The sequence below is a fragment of the Pleuronectes platessa genome, chromosome 8, assembly GCF_947347685.1.
Source record: "Pleuronectes platessa chromosome 8, fPlePla1.1, whole genome shotgun sequence".
NCBI classification, from domain to species: Eukaryota; Metazoa; Chordata; class Actinopteri; order Pleuronectiformes; family Pleuronectidae; genus Pleuronectes; species Pleuronectes platessa.
This window is the reverse complement of record NC_070633.1, coordinates 25,466,548-25,481,776: the sequence shown is the minus strand read 5'-3', so window position 1 is coordinate 25,481,776 and position 15,229 is coordinate 25,466,548. Positions and strand designations below refer to the sequence as shown.

At 42.2% G+C, this 15,229-nt stretch overlaps 1 protein-coding gene and 1 non-coding gene across 2 annotated transcripts in view; one reads left to right on the top strand and one right to left on the bottom strand.

Moving 5' to 3' along the window:
• Nucleotides 1-2,425: 2,425 nt before the first annotated feature.
• On the top strand, nt 2,426-2,518 carry trnar-ucu (transfer RNA arginine (anticodon UCU)). Its single transcript has 2 exons — nt 2,426-2,462; nt 2,483-2,518. It is a non-coding gene; the product is annotated as a tRNA-Arg (tRNA).
• Nucleotides 2,519-11,834: 9,316 nt separating this feature from the next.
• The window catches only part of rapgef2b (Rap guanine nucleotide exchange factor 2b), a 98,850-nt gene continuing 95,455 nt past the window's right edge, over nt 11,835-15,229 (bottom strand). The window contains exon 31 of the mRNA XM_053428719.1: nt 11,835-14,601. Coding sequence (XP_053284694.1) covers nt 14,576-14,601 — 26 coding nt within the window. The 3' untranslated portion in view covers nt 11,835-14,575. The remainder of the gene's footprint in view (nt 14,602-15,229) is intronic.

The following is a 15,229-nucleotide window of genomic DNA, read 5'->3' as shown; positions in this document are numbered from 1 at the left end:
GTGTGTGTGTGTGTGTGTGTGTGTATAGCGGATTGGCTCAACTATGTAACTCCATGCTTGTTTGATCATTTCCTGCCTCTCGGCTCATTCCAGGCAGCCAATCAGCTTCAGCGTTTTGCTTTGACTTAATAAAATCTTCATTGATTACAAACAAGTTGCTTGTTATTTGTCCGTTAATTGATTTCCATTATTAGTCATATAGCTTTATGTAAATCTTCTAAACACACGTGTCAGAAGTCTAATAAATCAAATAAAGAGAAAACACATGCAGGGCAACATAAGTGGTTCTTTATTAAGTTGCTTTATCTATTGTTAATAAACAAATCTGTTATTATTTTTTCATAAAATATTGAATAAACAATTTCAATTTATCAGTCATCTTATCAAGCAAATCACATTTTGCAATAGATAGTTTTTATTACCTTGTTAGACAAAGCAAGACATTGAAATATGAAGAAAATCCCATTTTATCGCAGAACACAGACAAATCTGCACCTTGAGACTTTTCTCTAAGAAAACTAAAACATTATGACAACAAGTATGATTTAAGTTAAAAATAAAATATTGTTTTGAACCAGATTTCTTGCTGATTGTGGCCTCGCTTGACTTTCTGCTTCTTATTTAGCGTTCATTCACGGTTGGTTAATTAGCTAAGAGGCACACTAGCGCCACCAAGTGGACTGTTTCCCCCAGAGTCAGATGTGACACCTACTGGTAAAACTTGGAACATACCGCTCCGGTGTTTTTTACTCGATAACGAAACCAGTTTGAAAGTTGTTGAAAGCAGCTCGACCCTGATTACTGACTGTGTCATGTATAATTATGGAGCATTAGAAAAACACTGCAGCCGTGTTTAATAATGTTTTCCTCATTATGCTCAAAGCTGCAGGCGTTCACCGCTGCAACAATTTCTACAAAACCACTCCAACTTCAGATTTAAAATGTTGAGAGTTCACTGCTGGAGTTTCTCTGGTTGAAGATTAAAAACGTGAGTTATGCACAGAAGCCGATAACATCTGTCTTATCTGTGAGCAAACTTTAGTTTCACAAAATTTGTCTAGAAAATCTCTGATATCTGATGATATATTTTACATGAGCAACAAATCCTTTCATGCAAAACACTGTTGCTCAGATCTATTTGTCAGACCTGCAGCCACCTGAAGACTTTATTACATTCTGAAGGAGGGAAATTGTGTTTGCAGGTTTGTAGACGCAGGAATCAGGAAGCAATTCCAGTTGAGAACTAGTTTGGTCCAAAACCATCGGAAAACACATGCCTCCAATTGTAGAATTTCCTTTTTAATGATGCAAACATGGTTTTTTGACAGTTGTGCATTGCAAGACGATGTCAAACTTTTGGGTTTGACTCTGCTGGAAACTTGCGATGAGAAGGAGCCATGGCGGAGAAGTTATTCCCACTCCCAAAGAAAGACGGAGACATTACAGATTCAAATACACAGACTAGAAATCCCACCCAGATTCATTCAACCCTTTCCATATCAATTCCCTTCTGGCCACACATCTGTCTGAGTTGTTTTTCACTGGAGGCATTTAGGGAACATGTGTAAATTGAAAAGACATAAAATAATCTGGGTTCCACTCTGCCCATCAGTCGCACACACACACCAAGTCATCCACCAACACAAGTTCATTTTCAACCTGTGGGAAACACTGAGTCTGTGAAATGATCATTTTGAGTAGAAAGATGGAAAACGCCAGCGAAGTGCTGACTCATCATTCTACACAACCTGAGCTGAACCTTGACAGGGAGGCTGAGTTTTCTCTTTGACTAAGCAAACCTGAGATAAACAAATGTTCTCAAATAGATCTCAGGCTGTTCAGACTCAGACATAAACACACGGTTGTGCTGACACATGAAAACCTGTTTGTTCACACTGGTAAACCACCAGGAACCATTGTGGGAGTCAAACCAGTGAACAGGCATTCCCCCCAAAGCACTGGTACAAATATTATCTTAACAGTTCCCTATAGATGTTGTAATTAATCCGTTTTGCTCTTCCTGGTTCATCTAATGAAGAAGGATGTTGACTGAACTCCTTCAAGTTTTATAAATTGAATTGGTCCTTTGATAAAACAATTTCCATCATAACTTAATCTGATGATCGTGCTGCGAGTTGCTGATTCTCTGAGTTTGGCCTAATGTTGTGTGAAAGCCGCTGTCGAGATGCTAATAGCTCAAGATAACTCGAGTGGACAACATTTAAATGCACACGTCCACTCAGATGTTCGCCGGGCAGCTGGTGAAAGGAACACGCGGCGAGAAACAGGAATACTAATACGAGGGAGCTGATTAGCTGCTCTCCAGAGGGAGCTGGGGGGGGGGGGGGGGGGATCCTACTGCTGTACGAGGGGTCACTTCTGCGTGTCTGTACGATTCAAACATCAGTCACATTGATGCATGTGCGGCTCTGTGGCGCAATGGACAGCGCATTGGACTTCTAGCATCAGCACTGAGGAAGTGATTCAAAGGTTGTGGGTTCGAGTCCCACCAGGGTCGTCGTTATATATCATTATATATGTATACCTTCTGACATACCTGATTCTGGCACAAATTTAAGCAAACATATAAAAGAAAAATACAGATATGTCTCTGAAAGGCTCATATTCATGACCAACCAGCTCATGCCAAAATGTCCTTGGGCAAGATGCTGAGCTCCCCAATGGATTGTAAGTATTAGTCACTTTAGATAAAAGAAGCAGCTAAACGTAAAATCAGGTTCTGGTAAAGTCGCCCAGTCATTCAAAAATTAAATAACTGAATTAAAATGTGCTGTGTCTGAATTAAGACACGTTGGCCTGAAACCTTCCTTCTTTTTCTGTTTAATCTGAACCAGATTAGTGTGAAAGGGACCAAACAGACTAAATATGAGTCAGAACAAAAAGAGGAGGACTCGGCCTGGATCAAAATGAACCATGGGTTTGGGTGAAAACACTTTTTGGACATTTTGGACTTGCTGCAAAGTTTCAGGCAGTTTGAGACAGAATCAAACAACAGAAGGAGAAAAGCTGAGAGAAGCCGTGGTTCCACATGGGAGGGGGGGGATCCTGGTAGAAAAACCTGAGAACCTGGAAACCTGAAAACATCCTAAAAGTGTATTGCTTCTCATTTTCAATCAGATTTTTATTCAACAGCTGATGTTTCATAAGAGTCTGTTTATTCAATAGATGTTAATTTATCTATTTCTGCAAGTGTGTGGTTGTTTTTAACATGAATAAATGAGATTTTCTTCATATCTCATTTTAGACAAGCCGTTTAATAATTTGATTAAATATAAAACACATCAGCTCATTCTACCAAACACATGAATTGTTCAGTTAACAGAATATATCATCTTCTACTTGACGGCTGACACCAAACTCTGTCTATCACAGCAATTACCTGAAAGTGCGACCGTTCCACAATGCAACACAACACAACTCACTCATCAACCTAAACCCAGTGATCTACCTGCGACAGGATGAGACACACCAGAAACACAACACATACACTCAGTGAGGTTTGACACGGCTCCTCAGTATTTTATATTTAATCAAGATATGCAGACAAGTAAAGAAAGTGATTTGATTCCTGTAATATTGACTTGAATATGAAATATGCCTGTTTTAAGATTTACAGAAGGGATGTAGGGATTTCCTCCACGCTGATATTATATTTGATATAATTATGAACAGGCAGTTTGCAGGACAGCCGTGATCTTCACATCCTGAAAGCAAATACGAGGTGGAATATTCATCTCTACAGGAGACCCGAGCTCGGAATGAACCAAAGCCTCAGAACAATGGAAAATAACCTGAAGGGAAATAAGCTGTGTCCACAACATTCAAAATATGACTCTTCCTATTTCCAGTGTGGAAACAAAGATGGAAGCAACACAATGCACCTGCCAAACAAAACAAACACAAGAGCTGAGCCACAAAGAAATCCTTCATTCATGATCAACACCAATGCAAACAGACAGTCACTGCAAAAGCTGCCGCGCTGCCAACAGAAGCAACACAACACTGACACACAGCAGATGCAGCAGCAAGAGGTGCAACACAACAAGAAGCAGAACCAGACCAGGTCCTGATATACCAGCAGCAACAGGCTGGGACTGAGCTTGGTTGAAGAAACAAACTGTAGTTTATTAAAACCAGGTTCAAATTGTTTTTATATTGATCCGATTTCTGAACTTTTAAGCAAAAACGTAGGAGACAACTTATTCTTTGTTTGTTGTTGGTCTTTTCGGTGGATAAACAAACAAGAGGCTCAGTTAAACAAGTATTTCTGGCAAATAGTAAGAAAATTAGGAAAAGCTGTTGATAAACAATATATGATTATAATTATAAACTGAATAACGATTATATGCTTAACTCGTAAATAAAAAACTATTGTAAACTGAATATACCTTAAGTTTAATAAGCTCTTCTCTGGCCCAGCTTCATTCGCCAAGGTGCAGGAAAAGTTTATTTCTACATTTGAAGATGATCTTTCAACATGTTTTTTAAAGTATTAATACTAAGTGTAAAATCAACATTTAAGGGAGATCTCCTGCTGCGGACTTCCTCCTGACTTTATACTCGAGGGCCAGAAACTCTTGAGTCTCCCACTCGGACATCTGCCTTCACACACTCCAGAGTTCAATGTCTGAATGCAGTGTTACTGATGTTGTACAGATGTGAGAGTGGCGTCAAGTTCCCAGAAACAAAAGCAGAATCAAACTCGCTGCTAATCAGTTGCTATAGTTGTTCGTTAATTAGCTTTGGACTAATCGATCGGTTGATTGTCCTGCGGCTCCTGGTTGAGGCCGAGCTTGATAAGAGTTTGGTGTTATTATTACACAACACCACAGCCGAGGCTGGAGATGCTGTGTAGCTCTCAGCCCACCACCGAGGGGGTGGGAGATGTTGGTTAAGATGGAGTTTAGTTCAGTCCTCATCCTCCCCTCCGCTGTTGCTGCCTCCAGGCTGTCCAGAGCTTGTTCATCCTGCTGCCTAACTCCCCCGCTGCGATGCTGCCTCCCCGGCACAACACTGGCTGCTACACAACACACACAGCATGGGGAGGATTCAGAGGGTCGGTCAAATTAAAGGAGGAAGAGATGTAAAATGGTGTTTTCTTCTTTTCACCAGGCCACGAGTCTTCCTGTCGGATTATGGACGATCATGTTTGAAGTTTATTGTGACGTCTTCAATTTCCAGCAGGCATGTTGACAAGACCATAGACTGTGTAAATACTTCACTGCCCCCTGGTGGCGGACCACTGTATAGTTCATAAACCCCACCTCCTCCATATTAGTGGATGGGACATGTCTGAAACTGAAGAATCAAAACACAGGTCAAATAATAGTTAGTACAAAGAAGGTTTCGGTCATTTTAGGTGATTCTTGTCACACTGATGTTTGTGTTTCTTATCAGTTTGATTTTTATTAGTTTTGATTTGATGCTATTTCATTAACGACGGCAAAGAGTGGCTCCAGTGGATCGTGTGCACGTATCGGGGGGGATCTCTGTTGCAGCCACAAGGAGGACGCACACTGATGAGTCATTTTATATAAAGAAACATTTCATTACATTAAAATATAGATGTCTGGAGGCCGGGGCCAAAAAAATAGAAGCAAGATATGAAGAAGGTCTGTACCCATCACAGATGCTGCCAAGCACAAGATGGCGGCACCAGAATCTGGGATAAATTGGATTCATTTTTTCCGCACTGTGAGGTGACAAGTCGTCCATCTTTATTTAAAGACACTGGACCACACATGCTTCCTGTTGATGGTAAACTACCTTCTCTCCTCTGGTGCTGTTCAGCAAAACTTTACAATATTCAACGCGCCCTGAGTCAGCACTTTCCTAATTTATACAGGTTATATAAATGCATGAAATGCAGGTTTGCTGCGTCACTACTTCCTGTTAATGATGAATTATTGTTCGAGAAGCTTTTGAAGTGTTAAACTGGAAGATGATGAGAATTTGGTTCGGAGGCAGTTTCGCTTCCACCTCACATGACTGCAGCTTGAATATTGATCATGTTGAAGCCTTTTAAACGACTTTAGAGATTAAATCAGCTTCACACAAATCAGTCTTTACCCTGAGGTGATTTGTTTCAGTCACTGACACAAAGTTCATCACTTAAAAAAAACTTTTACGTGCTTGATCTGTGCAGGTTCCACTGCAGGTCAGGTTTTTACAGAGTCACTCAAATATTCCAAAGTGGGTCAAACATGTTTCAGAATCAAACCATCGATGAGTTAAATGTATTCTGTGGGATGTGACTCACGGCTTTTGTTCTTTAGCTTCCATTAGCTGTCTTTTTGTCCCCAGGACCATTCAGATAATAAATGTAATTAAAGCGAGCAGCGGTGGTTTTGTCAGTGTCCACAGAGACAAACAGAAATAGCAGCAGGACTAATACCAGCTTTATGTGGAGCAGATTAACGTGGAGGCTTTCATAAGGACGCTGGGACAGTCTGGAATGTGACATCCCTGCATGTCGACCAGATCAGAGCTTTGAGTGAATCTGACCATGAAGAGCCACGTGAAATCCACTGAACTATACTTCCACCTTCCATCCTCTGTCTTGGTTGGTCTTGTATTGACCTGCAGTGTATTTATAACCTGGTTTCTCCGAAACACTAGAAGAGCTCTATACCTCCACCAAGGTCCAACCTTTTTTAAATTATTATTATTTCTTTACAAACAACTTTAATAATCACATAATTCAATCGAATCAAACTTGTTTTGTTGAAACATCTGTCGAGCAGCTGATTGATAAAACGTACAGTCGCCACGCAGAGCAACACAAACAAAACGTAAACACAACAGAGGTTTTTACAGTTTTTTTTCCAACACAACCTCAAATGAGTATTGACCAGCATGAGTCACCGTCTGTGCCTCCCCCAGTACACCCAGTTAGGTTTAATAACCAATTAGTGGTTCAGAGGGAGGGTGAATGTCAGCTCCTCGTTGTGATGATCACATGACACAAGATCTGACGCAGAGGGAACAACACCGGACTCTGGATTTCAGTCACGGCATCGAACATGAAAGTCGCTCTGGGGCTGTTTGTACTCGTATTGATTATAGAACAAATGTTATGTATCACCTATCAGATTCCTTTTCTTGCCACGACGCCTCCTGGGACTCATCGTATCTCAAGCTTATGATCACGTTCCCTGGGTCTCAGATGCATCCTTCCATCACCGAGTAGTGACGGCTCCAGTGGGCGGATCCTCCTCCTCAGGCCAACGAATCCCAGGATACACTGAGCACCTGCATGCACAGTGAGAAACCGCCCCTAGACTTAATTAGCTCAGGGGTCATTAACTTACCATTATTTGTGAACCACCCCTCAGTCGTGGTTCAGACCTCGACCCATTCAGCCGAATATCTACGTCCTGTTCACTGCAAACGGAGAAACTTGGACGCTGAGTCCCAGTTCTTCAAAACAAGGGGAAACTCTGAATCGCTTCTTCATCCCAGTAACAGAACGGTGAACAAGTGTCCACCAGTAACATCAACCCATGACCTGGACGATGTAGTTTTCTGTCGCCCTCCTCTAGGAAAACTGTGGCTGATGTAAATGTCACGATCAATCATCATTGTACTTAATAACAAATTAAAGATTGTTTTCCCTTTCAAAGAGGAGATGTAATGATCCCAGTGGACAAACTGGATATTATGACATTCACAGTTTTGACATTTGTAACATTGACGCCTGGTCTCTGTTGTAATATCCAAATATCTGTTCCCAGAGGTAAATCACAGTTTATTGCTTTACAATGCACTCCTTAAATCTCTCTGCATTTCAACCTGTCGCCCTTCAGGACCCTGAGACTTTTAATTACATGCTAACACACTCGGCCTGTTTACCGGCTGCATGCTAACGACCCTATTGTGAGTCAGGTTTGTCGTTGAGTTTGTTTCCCCTCGAAAGAAACATTTGAATTCAAGGCGTCGCGAAGCTCTCGGCTGCAATAACAGTTCAGACTGTGGCCAAATGGGTCAGTGAAAGTCAACAGGACACAGGAAGTGACATCACACCGAGTTTCATTTAGTAGGATGAATGGATGAGGGATAGATAGATAGATAGATAGATAGATGGATAGATCCATTGATGGATGGATGGATGGATGGATGGATGGATGGATGGATGGATGGATGGATGGATGGATGGATAGATGGATAGATGGATAGATAGATAGATAGATAGATAGATAGATAGATAGATAGATAGATAGATAGATAGATAGAGAGATAGATCCATTGATGGATGGATGGATGGATGATGGATGTACAGATGTAAATAATCGTCTGAAAGGCCTATGAGGAGAATCACAGACATTCTCCTACAGATGCTGATAACTCTGGTCTCCCCGGTCACGTGTTCGGTTGCCTCCTCTTATCTCAGCACATTTGCAGGTTTCCCCGTCAGAGGCCGGCGTCGCTATCCGCTCATCTAACACAGCGAGGACTCGAGAGCCGGAGCAGTCGAGGGGACGAGCGGCACCGAGAGCGTGAAGAGAACAGAAGGAAAATGGCTTCTCTGTCACAAATAACCAAACGGTCGATACGAGGCGATAACAGATCCGAGTCGTTGGGTGACGCTTATCTAGGAAAGAATACTGACGCTTTTGTGCCTGATTTGTACTATTGATTTTTTTTTTTTTAAAGGTGTCATAAGATACAAAAATGTATCGATGGAGCTCGCTGGGTTTCTTACGGCGGGAAGTGGCTCTACCAAAACAAAACGTAAATGGAGGAGTTGGAGTTTGCAAAGCTGGAAGGATGAAGGATCGAGTCGAGCGGAGGAATAGATTGTTTCTGATTACATTCACCATATCTGACAGAATCATTGAATATCACAAGAATCTTTAAAGATGATTAAAGGAGCTTTGATTTATAGTTACTGATGGAAACAGCTTGAGTCCCTTTGTGTTGAGCGTGAACATGTTTCTCCGTCAAAACATCAAATCCTCTTCCTCCTCCTCCTCCTCCTCACCAGGTTTCACCACAGAAACTTGTGCAGGAAAGCTACTGAGCAGAGGAGCGAGTACGGCTTTTATTAATCTTTCTTCCTCTCAATTCTTTGGTCTCTGACAGCTTTTAACTGAATTGTCTGCCAGGGCCTGTGTATGTGTGTCTGTGTATGTGTGTCTGTGTGTGTCTGTGTGTGTGTGTGTGTGTGTTTAGCCTCATTGGTGTCCAGACACAGGCCGCTGGACGCTGTGACATCTCCACTCCCCTCAGCTCCAGTGCTGCTGCCGCCTTCATCCAATTTACCATGAAAGGAATCCAGACGGTCCCATAATATGACCCACAGCTGCCTGGATTGAACACGGCCCACGACTCACACTCACAGAAACACACACACACGCACACACACCAAGCGTCTATCTACAGACGACCACTGGCTGCCTGCTGCCCCCCGATAAGGCCCCATCGCCCTGGGAAAGAGTGGACACGTCCATGCGGGGCTGTTTTCATAGAGAAGAGTGCCCCCTGCTGCCTCTGAAGGAGCAGCACACTCACAGACTCAGAATCTGCCTCTATCCACAGTCTGGTCTGTGTTTTAATGTCGGACACAGATTACAGCAGCTGTCATTTCGTGCAGCAGCAGAGCTCGGGGTGTTTCTCGAGTTGTTTCTGTTCCATCCTCGTGTCACTCACAGTTATCTGTCCAACGCAGGCGCGAGCTCTGACAATATCCTCTCCTCCGATGCTCCATCCCCATGAAAACGTGATTTGTCAGCGTCGGGGCTGCACCTCGGTTTGTTCTGAGGGGGACATCAGGAGGAGAAGGGTGGAGAGTTGGACTGATGGGAGAGAAATGAAAGATTTCATATTTATCCTTTATAAGTTTAAAACATATATCTCCTGAATCTGATACGCAATATTTTAATCCTCAATTATAGATTTTTAATATTCTCTAGCCTTTTTTATTCTCTTTTTATCAAGTGTTATAGATATATTCTTATATTTTTTATATTCTTTTCTTATTTTTAGCTCGTTCAACTGTGACTTGACTTTCTCACTCTAGAAATAGACAGATAATCAATAATAACCACAAATAATAAAATACTTGAGGCAGTTTGGACAATTTGACAAATATTGAATATTAGCACAAAAATATTCTCATGTCCGAAACTCTCCTGTGTGAAAGACTTAGAATAAAAACTGAAAATGGATCAAGAGACACTGAAACTTATTTTTCACCTTTATTTACTGGACTGACAGTTTTTGTAAAAGTGTGTATGTGTGTTTGTTTGTGTGTCAGAGCAGCTCCTCATTTCTCATGGTGCGAGTGTGTATCAGTTTCTGGAGAGGGTGACAAATTGGGGCCCTCGGCTTTTTGACAGAGAACCGGGGACAGCGTGCGGCTCCATTATTCATGAGGACCGGGAGTGACGAGCGAGACAGTTGTAACAGATACGGTCAGAATGTGAAATCCTCCGAGGGCAGAGCACCCCCCCCCCCACCATCTGAACACACAGCAACAGGGAACTGTTATGACAGCGGCTAATGAGAAGGTTAACAGCAGTCAGAGGTAGTGTGTGGGTTTAGAATGAGCTTATTCACTTTATGTATGTACTATATTTAACACAGTGTGTAGCAATGGACCCCAAGTGAGTCTCAAGACAGGCAGCCGCTTTCAGACGTGATTTCTTGAGTGTGTCCGGAGAACTGGGTCCTGACTCTCTCCAGAGTTTCACATGTTTTTATTTACAGTAAATCAATACAGGCCTTTATAAAAAAAAAAAACTCTCGACCTCTTCCTCTTCTACGTGAGTGGCTCTGATTTTTAATCTTGAGATATTTGTTTTCTGTTAGGGTCGGTCACGTGCTAGAAAGCATCATCAACCGAGCCACTCACTCAAGTTGAGTCTGGCCGAGGATCTACTGCTGTTTTCTCATTTCAGACTTTTTATTCATCGGGGTTTGCTCCACAGGAAGTCCAGAGGGTCTCACTCGGACATCTGCGTTCATAAATGCAGTCGAATGTCCAGAGGATCAGCACCTGTCTGAAAACAGCTTTAGAGGGACGTCACTGGATGACCTCCAGAAATGTACTAGTATATAGAAATAGAGTATTTGGGCCATAATTGTTGTAAATGATAACAAAAACTTATTCAACATAAAAATGTTAAACGTCATCGGCTTTTTAATATTCTTGTCCCCACATGATAACGGATTAGAAGCAGAATCATCTGCAGCAGCACAGGAATCACTGTGACATGTGCACATAATAAATAACCACCATTCTATTAGTGATGATCTCAAGTATCTGGAGTCTTTGTTTCATGGATCAGAGGCTGAGAAGTTTGGAAACTCGTGGTGAAGAGTTCAGGGGAGTAACAGTGACCTCTAGTGGTGTAACTGCTGTGTTTCTCAAACCACTGCAGCTCCAGTTCTGTGCAGTTGAGACATTTTCATGCAGACGACTTTAGATTTTTCCCTTTTAATGTAATGAAAATGTTTTCCTTATGTTTTATTCATAGAGCAGGACTCTCTCTCTGGATATAAGTGAATCTCTTGTCAGATTTGTAAAAAAATAACAAATTCTAGAAGGAGAAATTAATATCACAGCACGCGTGTGTGTGTGTGTGTTCCCCCCCCCCCCCCCCCCCGAGCTCTGCCCAGAGGTAATAAGATCTTACTTATGACGAGAGGGATGCGGTGACTGTGAGAATTTCATATTAAACTCAAACAGCTAATCTAAGGAACAATTTAGAAACAACACTAATAAAGGAAAAATTAGAGCTGGGACTTGTGCTATTCTCAAAGCTCTGGATAACAAGACAATACGAGAGGAGTAAATGAAAGCAAGGCGAGACTTCAATATCTCTTTTTTATTAATTCTGACACACTGCGGGGTCAGATAGAAAAGTATGAGGGTTACACTTTTCAAGTTGCTTTCATGACTTGTGCAAACACTAGACGGTATCTGGGAGGAAAAGAAGAAAAAAAAAAAAACTCTCAAAGAAAAACAATTTAGAAAAGAAAGACATCAAAATGCAGAAAGAAATGAATAAGTGCATTTAAACCTAGGTGTTGATTCTTTATGCAGTATTTATTGATTCCCAGCTTCATATAAACTGGATGTTGAGGCATAAACATAGTACATTTGAACAAAAATATAACCAATATTTACAATTATTGTATTAAAAATACAAAAACAACCGATACGTACTCCACCGATTGTCTTTTTAAAAGACATACACAGGTCAAAGTAGTACGAGAAAGAATGAAGAACAGAAGGTCATCACCAGCTAAATGTACATTTCTCACTGACATCACACATCACACGGAGTAGCAGTTCTACCCACTACACTTTTATCTTTACGCTTGTACATTTTTGTGCAACTTTTTGTTTTTCGAAATAGGACTCGGCCCGCTAATATGCACATTATCTTCAGAGTTGAATGAAAGTGAATGATGCATGTCACCACTGTAATACAAACAAATTATTAACAATCTATCTGCAGCCATTACAAAAAAAATAAAATTATAATATTACAATAAACAAAAAGGAACCCCCCCCTCCCCCGGGGGAAAAAAAACACACTGCACTCATTCATCTTATTTTTTCTCAGTCTGTCGTTTCCAAGACTGATCAATGTGATCAGTGCGAATCAGTGATAGAAGAAGAAAAAAAGAAATCTGATCGTTCTGATTGGCAGCCTTGGGAAATAAAAAATAAAAAAGGAAATTCTTCATTTGTCAGCTTCTGCACCGGAGTCCCCAAAAAAAACTAAAACAAAAAAAAATACACAATTCAGCCACTTCCCCTGGTGGCGCAATTCAACGGGAGGCCGGAGGAGGAACACAGCATCCATGGAGCTGATGTCTGTAACAGGTGAGAGGGTTTTATTTTTGTTTTTCTTGAGATGAATCGACAGCAGCGGACGAGGCGCAGGGTCACTTGTGTGTGTAGACGGATCTGTACCACACCGTAACAAGGCCATGTCCCGAAGCCACGTAACAGAAAGAGAAATGTCTTGACTTCATCTTGTACCGAGTCTTAAACGTCCAGGGAAGTTTCTTGAATAAGGCATTTTCTCTCCACTTTTGCTTGATTCAAGAGTTGCTCCTGAAACAAGGTGATTCATGACGAGGAACGAGCACGTAAAGAAATGTACGCAATCATGGCATCGTAAGGCGCTTTGGACATTCACAAAAAAAGTTGAGGGGGAGAAAAAAAAAAGAAGCCTAATCTCAATTCATGGGTATTTATATTTTGAAAAAAGGAAATGTGTGTGTGTATCGTAAGACTCTGTACAAGATTGGTTTGTAAAAGTTGAGCTACACTCACAATTTACACGTTGGCAGCTGCTGATGTTCACTACCCTGCTTGATCCCTTTCCGACCAAATACAAAGAGGCCACCGCTCTCCAGCCTTGATTCGTACGAGATGAGAAAAATCCTGCGAGCGTCCAAACCTCACACGAGAAACCAGGACCAACCTTCAGGCGTCTGTCGCTGCTGCTCCTTTGTGATTCCGCAGAAACCAACGTGTTCCCCCAGGTTTCAGCCGGCGCTCGATGGCCTATGTGCTTTTTTTTTTGTTTAAAACCTCACCAACAGGCGACTGACAGAGGCGCACGCTCACGATGTAACAGCAAACCACAGGATGATGAGGAGAAACCGATGTGACCAGGACGAGCTCCGAGGTTGGATCGAACCCTGGTGTCCAGGCCAAACGTCTGGTAACATCTGGGATTGTGCTGAAAGTGCTAAATCTGTAATAAACCGTCTTTTTTGTCTATGTGTCCGTACAACAACATGTACTCTGTGTGTGTGTGTGTGTGTGTGTCCGTACACTGTGCATGTTGAGCTTCCACTTGAACCAACACTTGATAAACGTTCACATGTGAAACACGAGTTAATACTGGATTTGTCCGAGTCCGAAACACTCAACGACAGATGGGTTGTTTTCAGTCCAGGCAGAGAAACGATGGGCTGACTTGTGTTCTCTCTCTCTCTCCCATCAGTCAAACGAAAAGAAAAAGAAGAACTGAAATCTAGAGGGAATTTGAAAAATGAAGAGTCAAGTCAACCGCTGTTTCTCTCCGTCTTCAGTCTGTTTTGTTCTAGAAAATAAGGAAAGTGCAGATGAAGCTCAACACGTCATGATGCTGTTGTGTTAACAGGGTTTCTGACAGCGACGTGTTTGTGGTTCCGTGTGTGTTTTGTGCGTCCAGGTCGACCTCCCCCGACGCCAGTTAATGATTCTCTAGTCTTTTTATCAAAGTGCCAGGCATTTAGTCATCGTCTTTGACCTTCTCTCTCTCTCTCCATCTCCTCCTCCTCTTCCTCTTCTTCTTCTTCTTCTTCACAGTATTTTTTGTTGCATGCAAGGTCATTCAACCCCCCATGATGCTTTAAGGCAGGGGAGGGAGACCAGCAGAGGAGTCCACCGATCGGGAGGGGGGTGGGGGGGGAGCCGAGTGGAGGAGGCAGGCACGTATGTAACTGATGATGAAGTCTATTGGTCTGTCTCTGTAATCCTGCCCACCCCGAACCAGGGGGGGGGGGGGCTTCAAGTTACTGCAAGAAGGACGTCCACCGTGGTCCCTCACACCGCTGACACCTGTTCGTCCTCTGTGGAGAGAGAAGACAGACACGCGGTCAGAGGACGGACGCAGACACAACACAGACACACCACAGACACATTTTACTTTCTAAAAAGTAGTGAGTTCACTCGAGTGAGAGTTGAAACCTGTTTTCTTTCAGGTCAAAGACATGAATCACGTGTAATCTACTGTCAGACGCCTTCAGACTGATTTCCTGTCTCATGCTCATGTCAGTGCGAGATGAAAATCAACTTGGAGCGACTTGAAGTTTGACAGAGACAAAAGACGTTTTGTCGATTTCGTTCTGTTTTTTTTTTTATTATTGACAAATGAGTTATGATGAGCTTTGAAAAGTCCCCGTCTGGTTTTACTCAATGATGCACCAACATCAGATATATGTGATTACTCTGACGTGCAGCGCTCTGTCGCTTGCTTGTCAAAGTCCTCGTGTTCAGAGGGAGCAGACGTTTGCGATGTCGTTTTTATGGATAATAAAGGATTCTCGACTAAACCTAAACCTAAACCAGATTCAGATAAGGTTACAGATTCCTTATGGCTGAACGTTTTTCTGTTTAATAACTTTGAACTCCCTGCTGCGGTTTCCTGTCTTTTCTTCAGTTTATTAAAAACTCACAGCTGTGACGGATCAGAGGGTC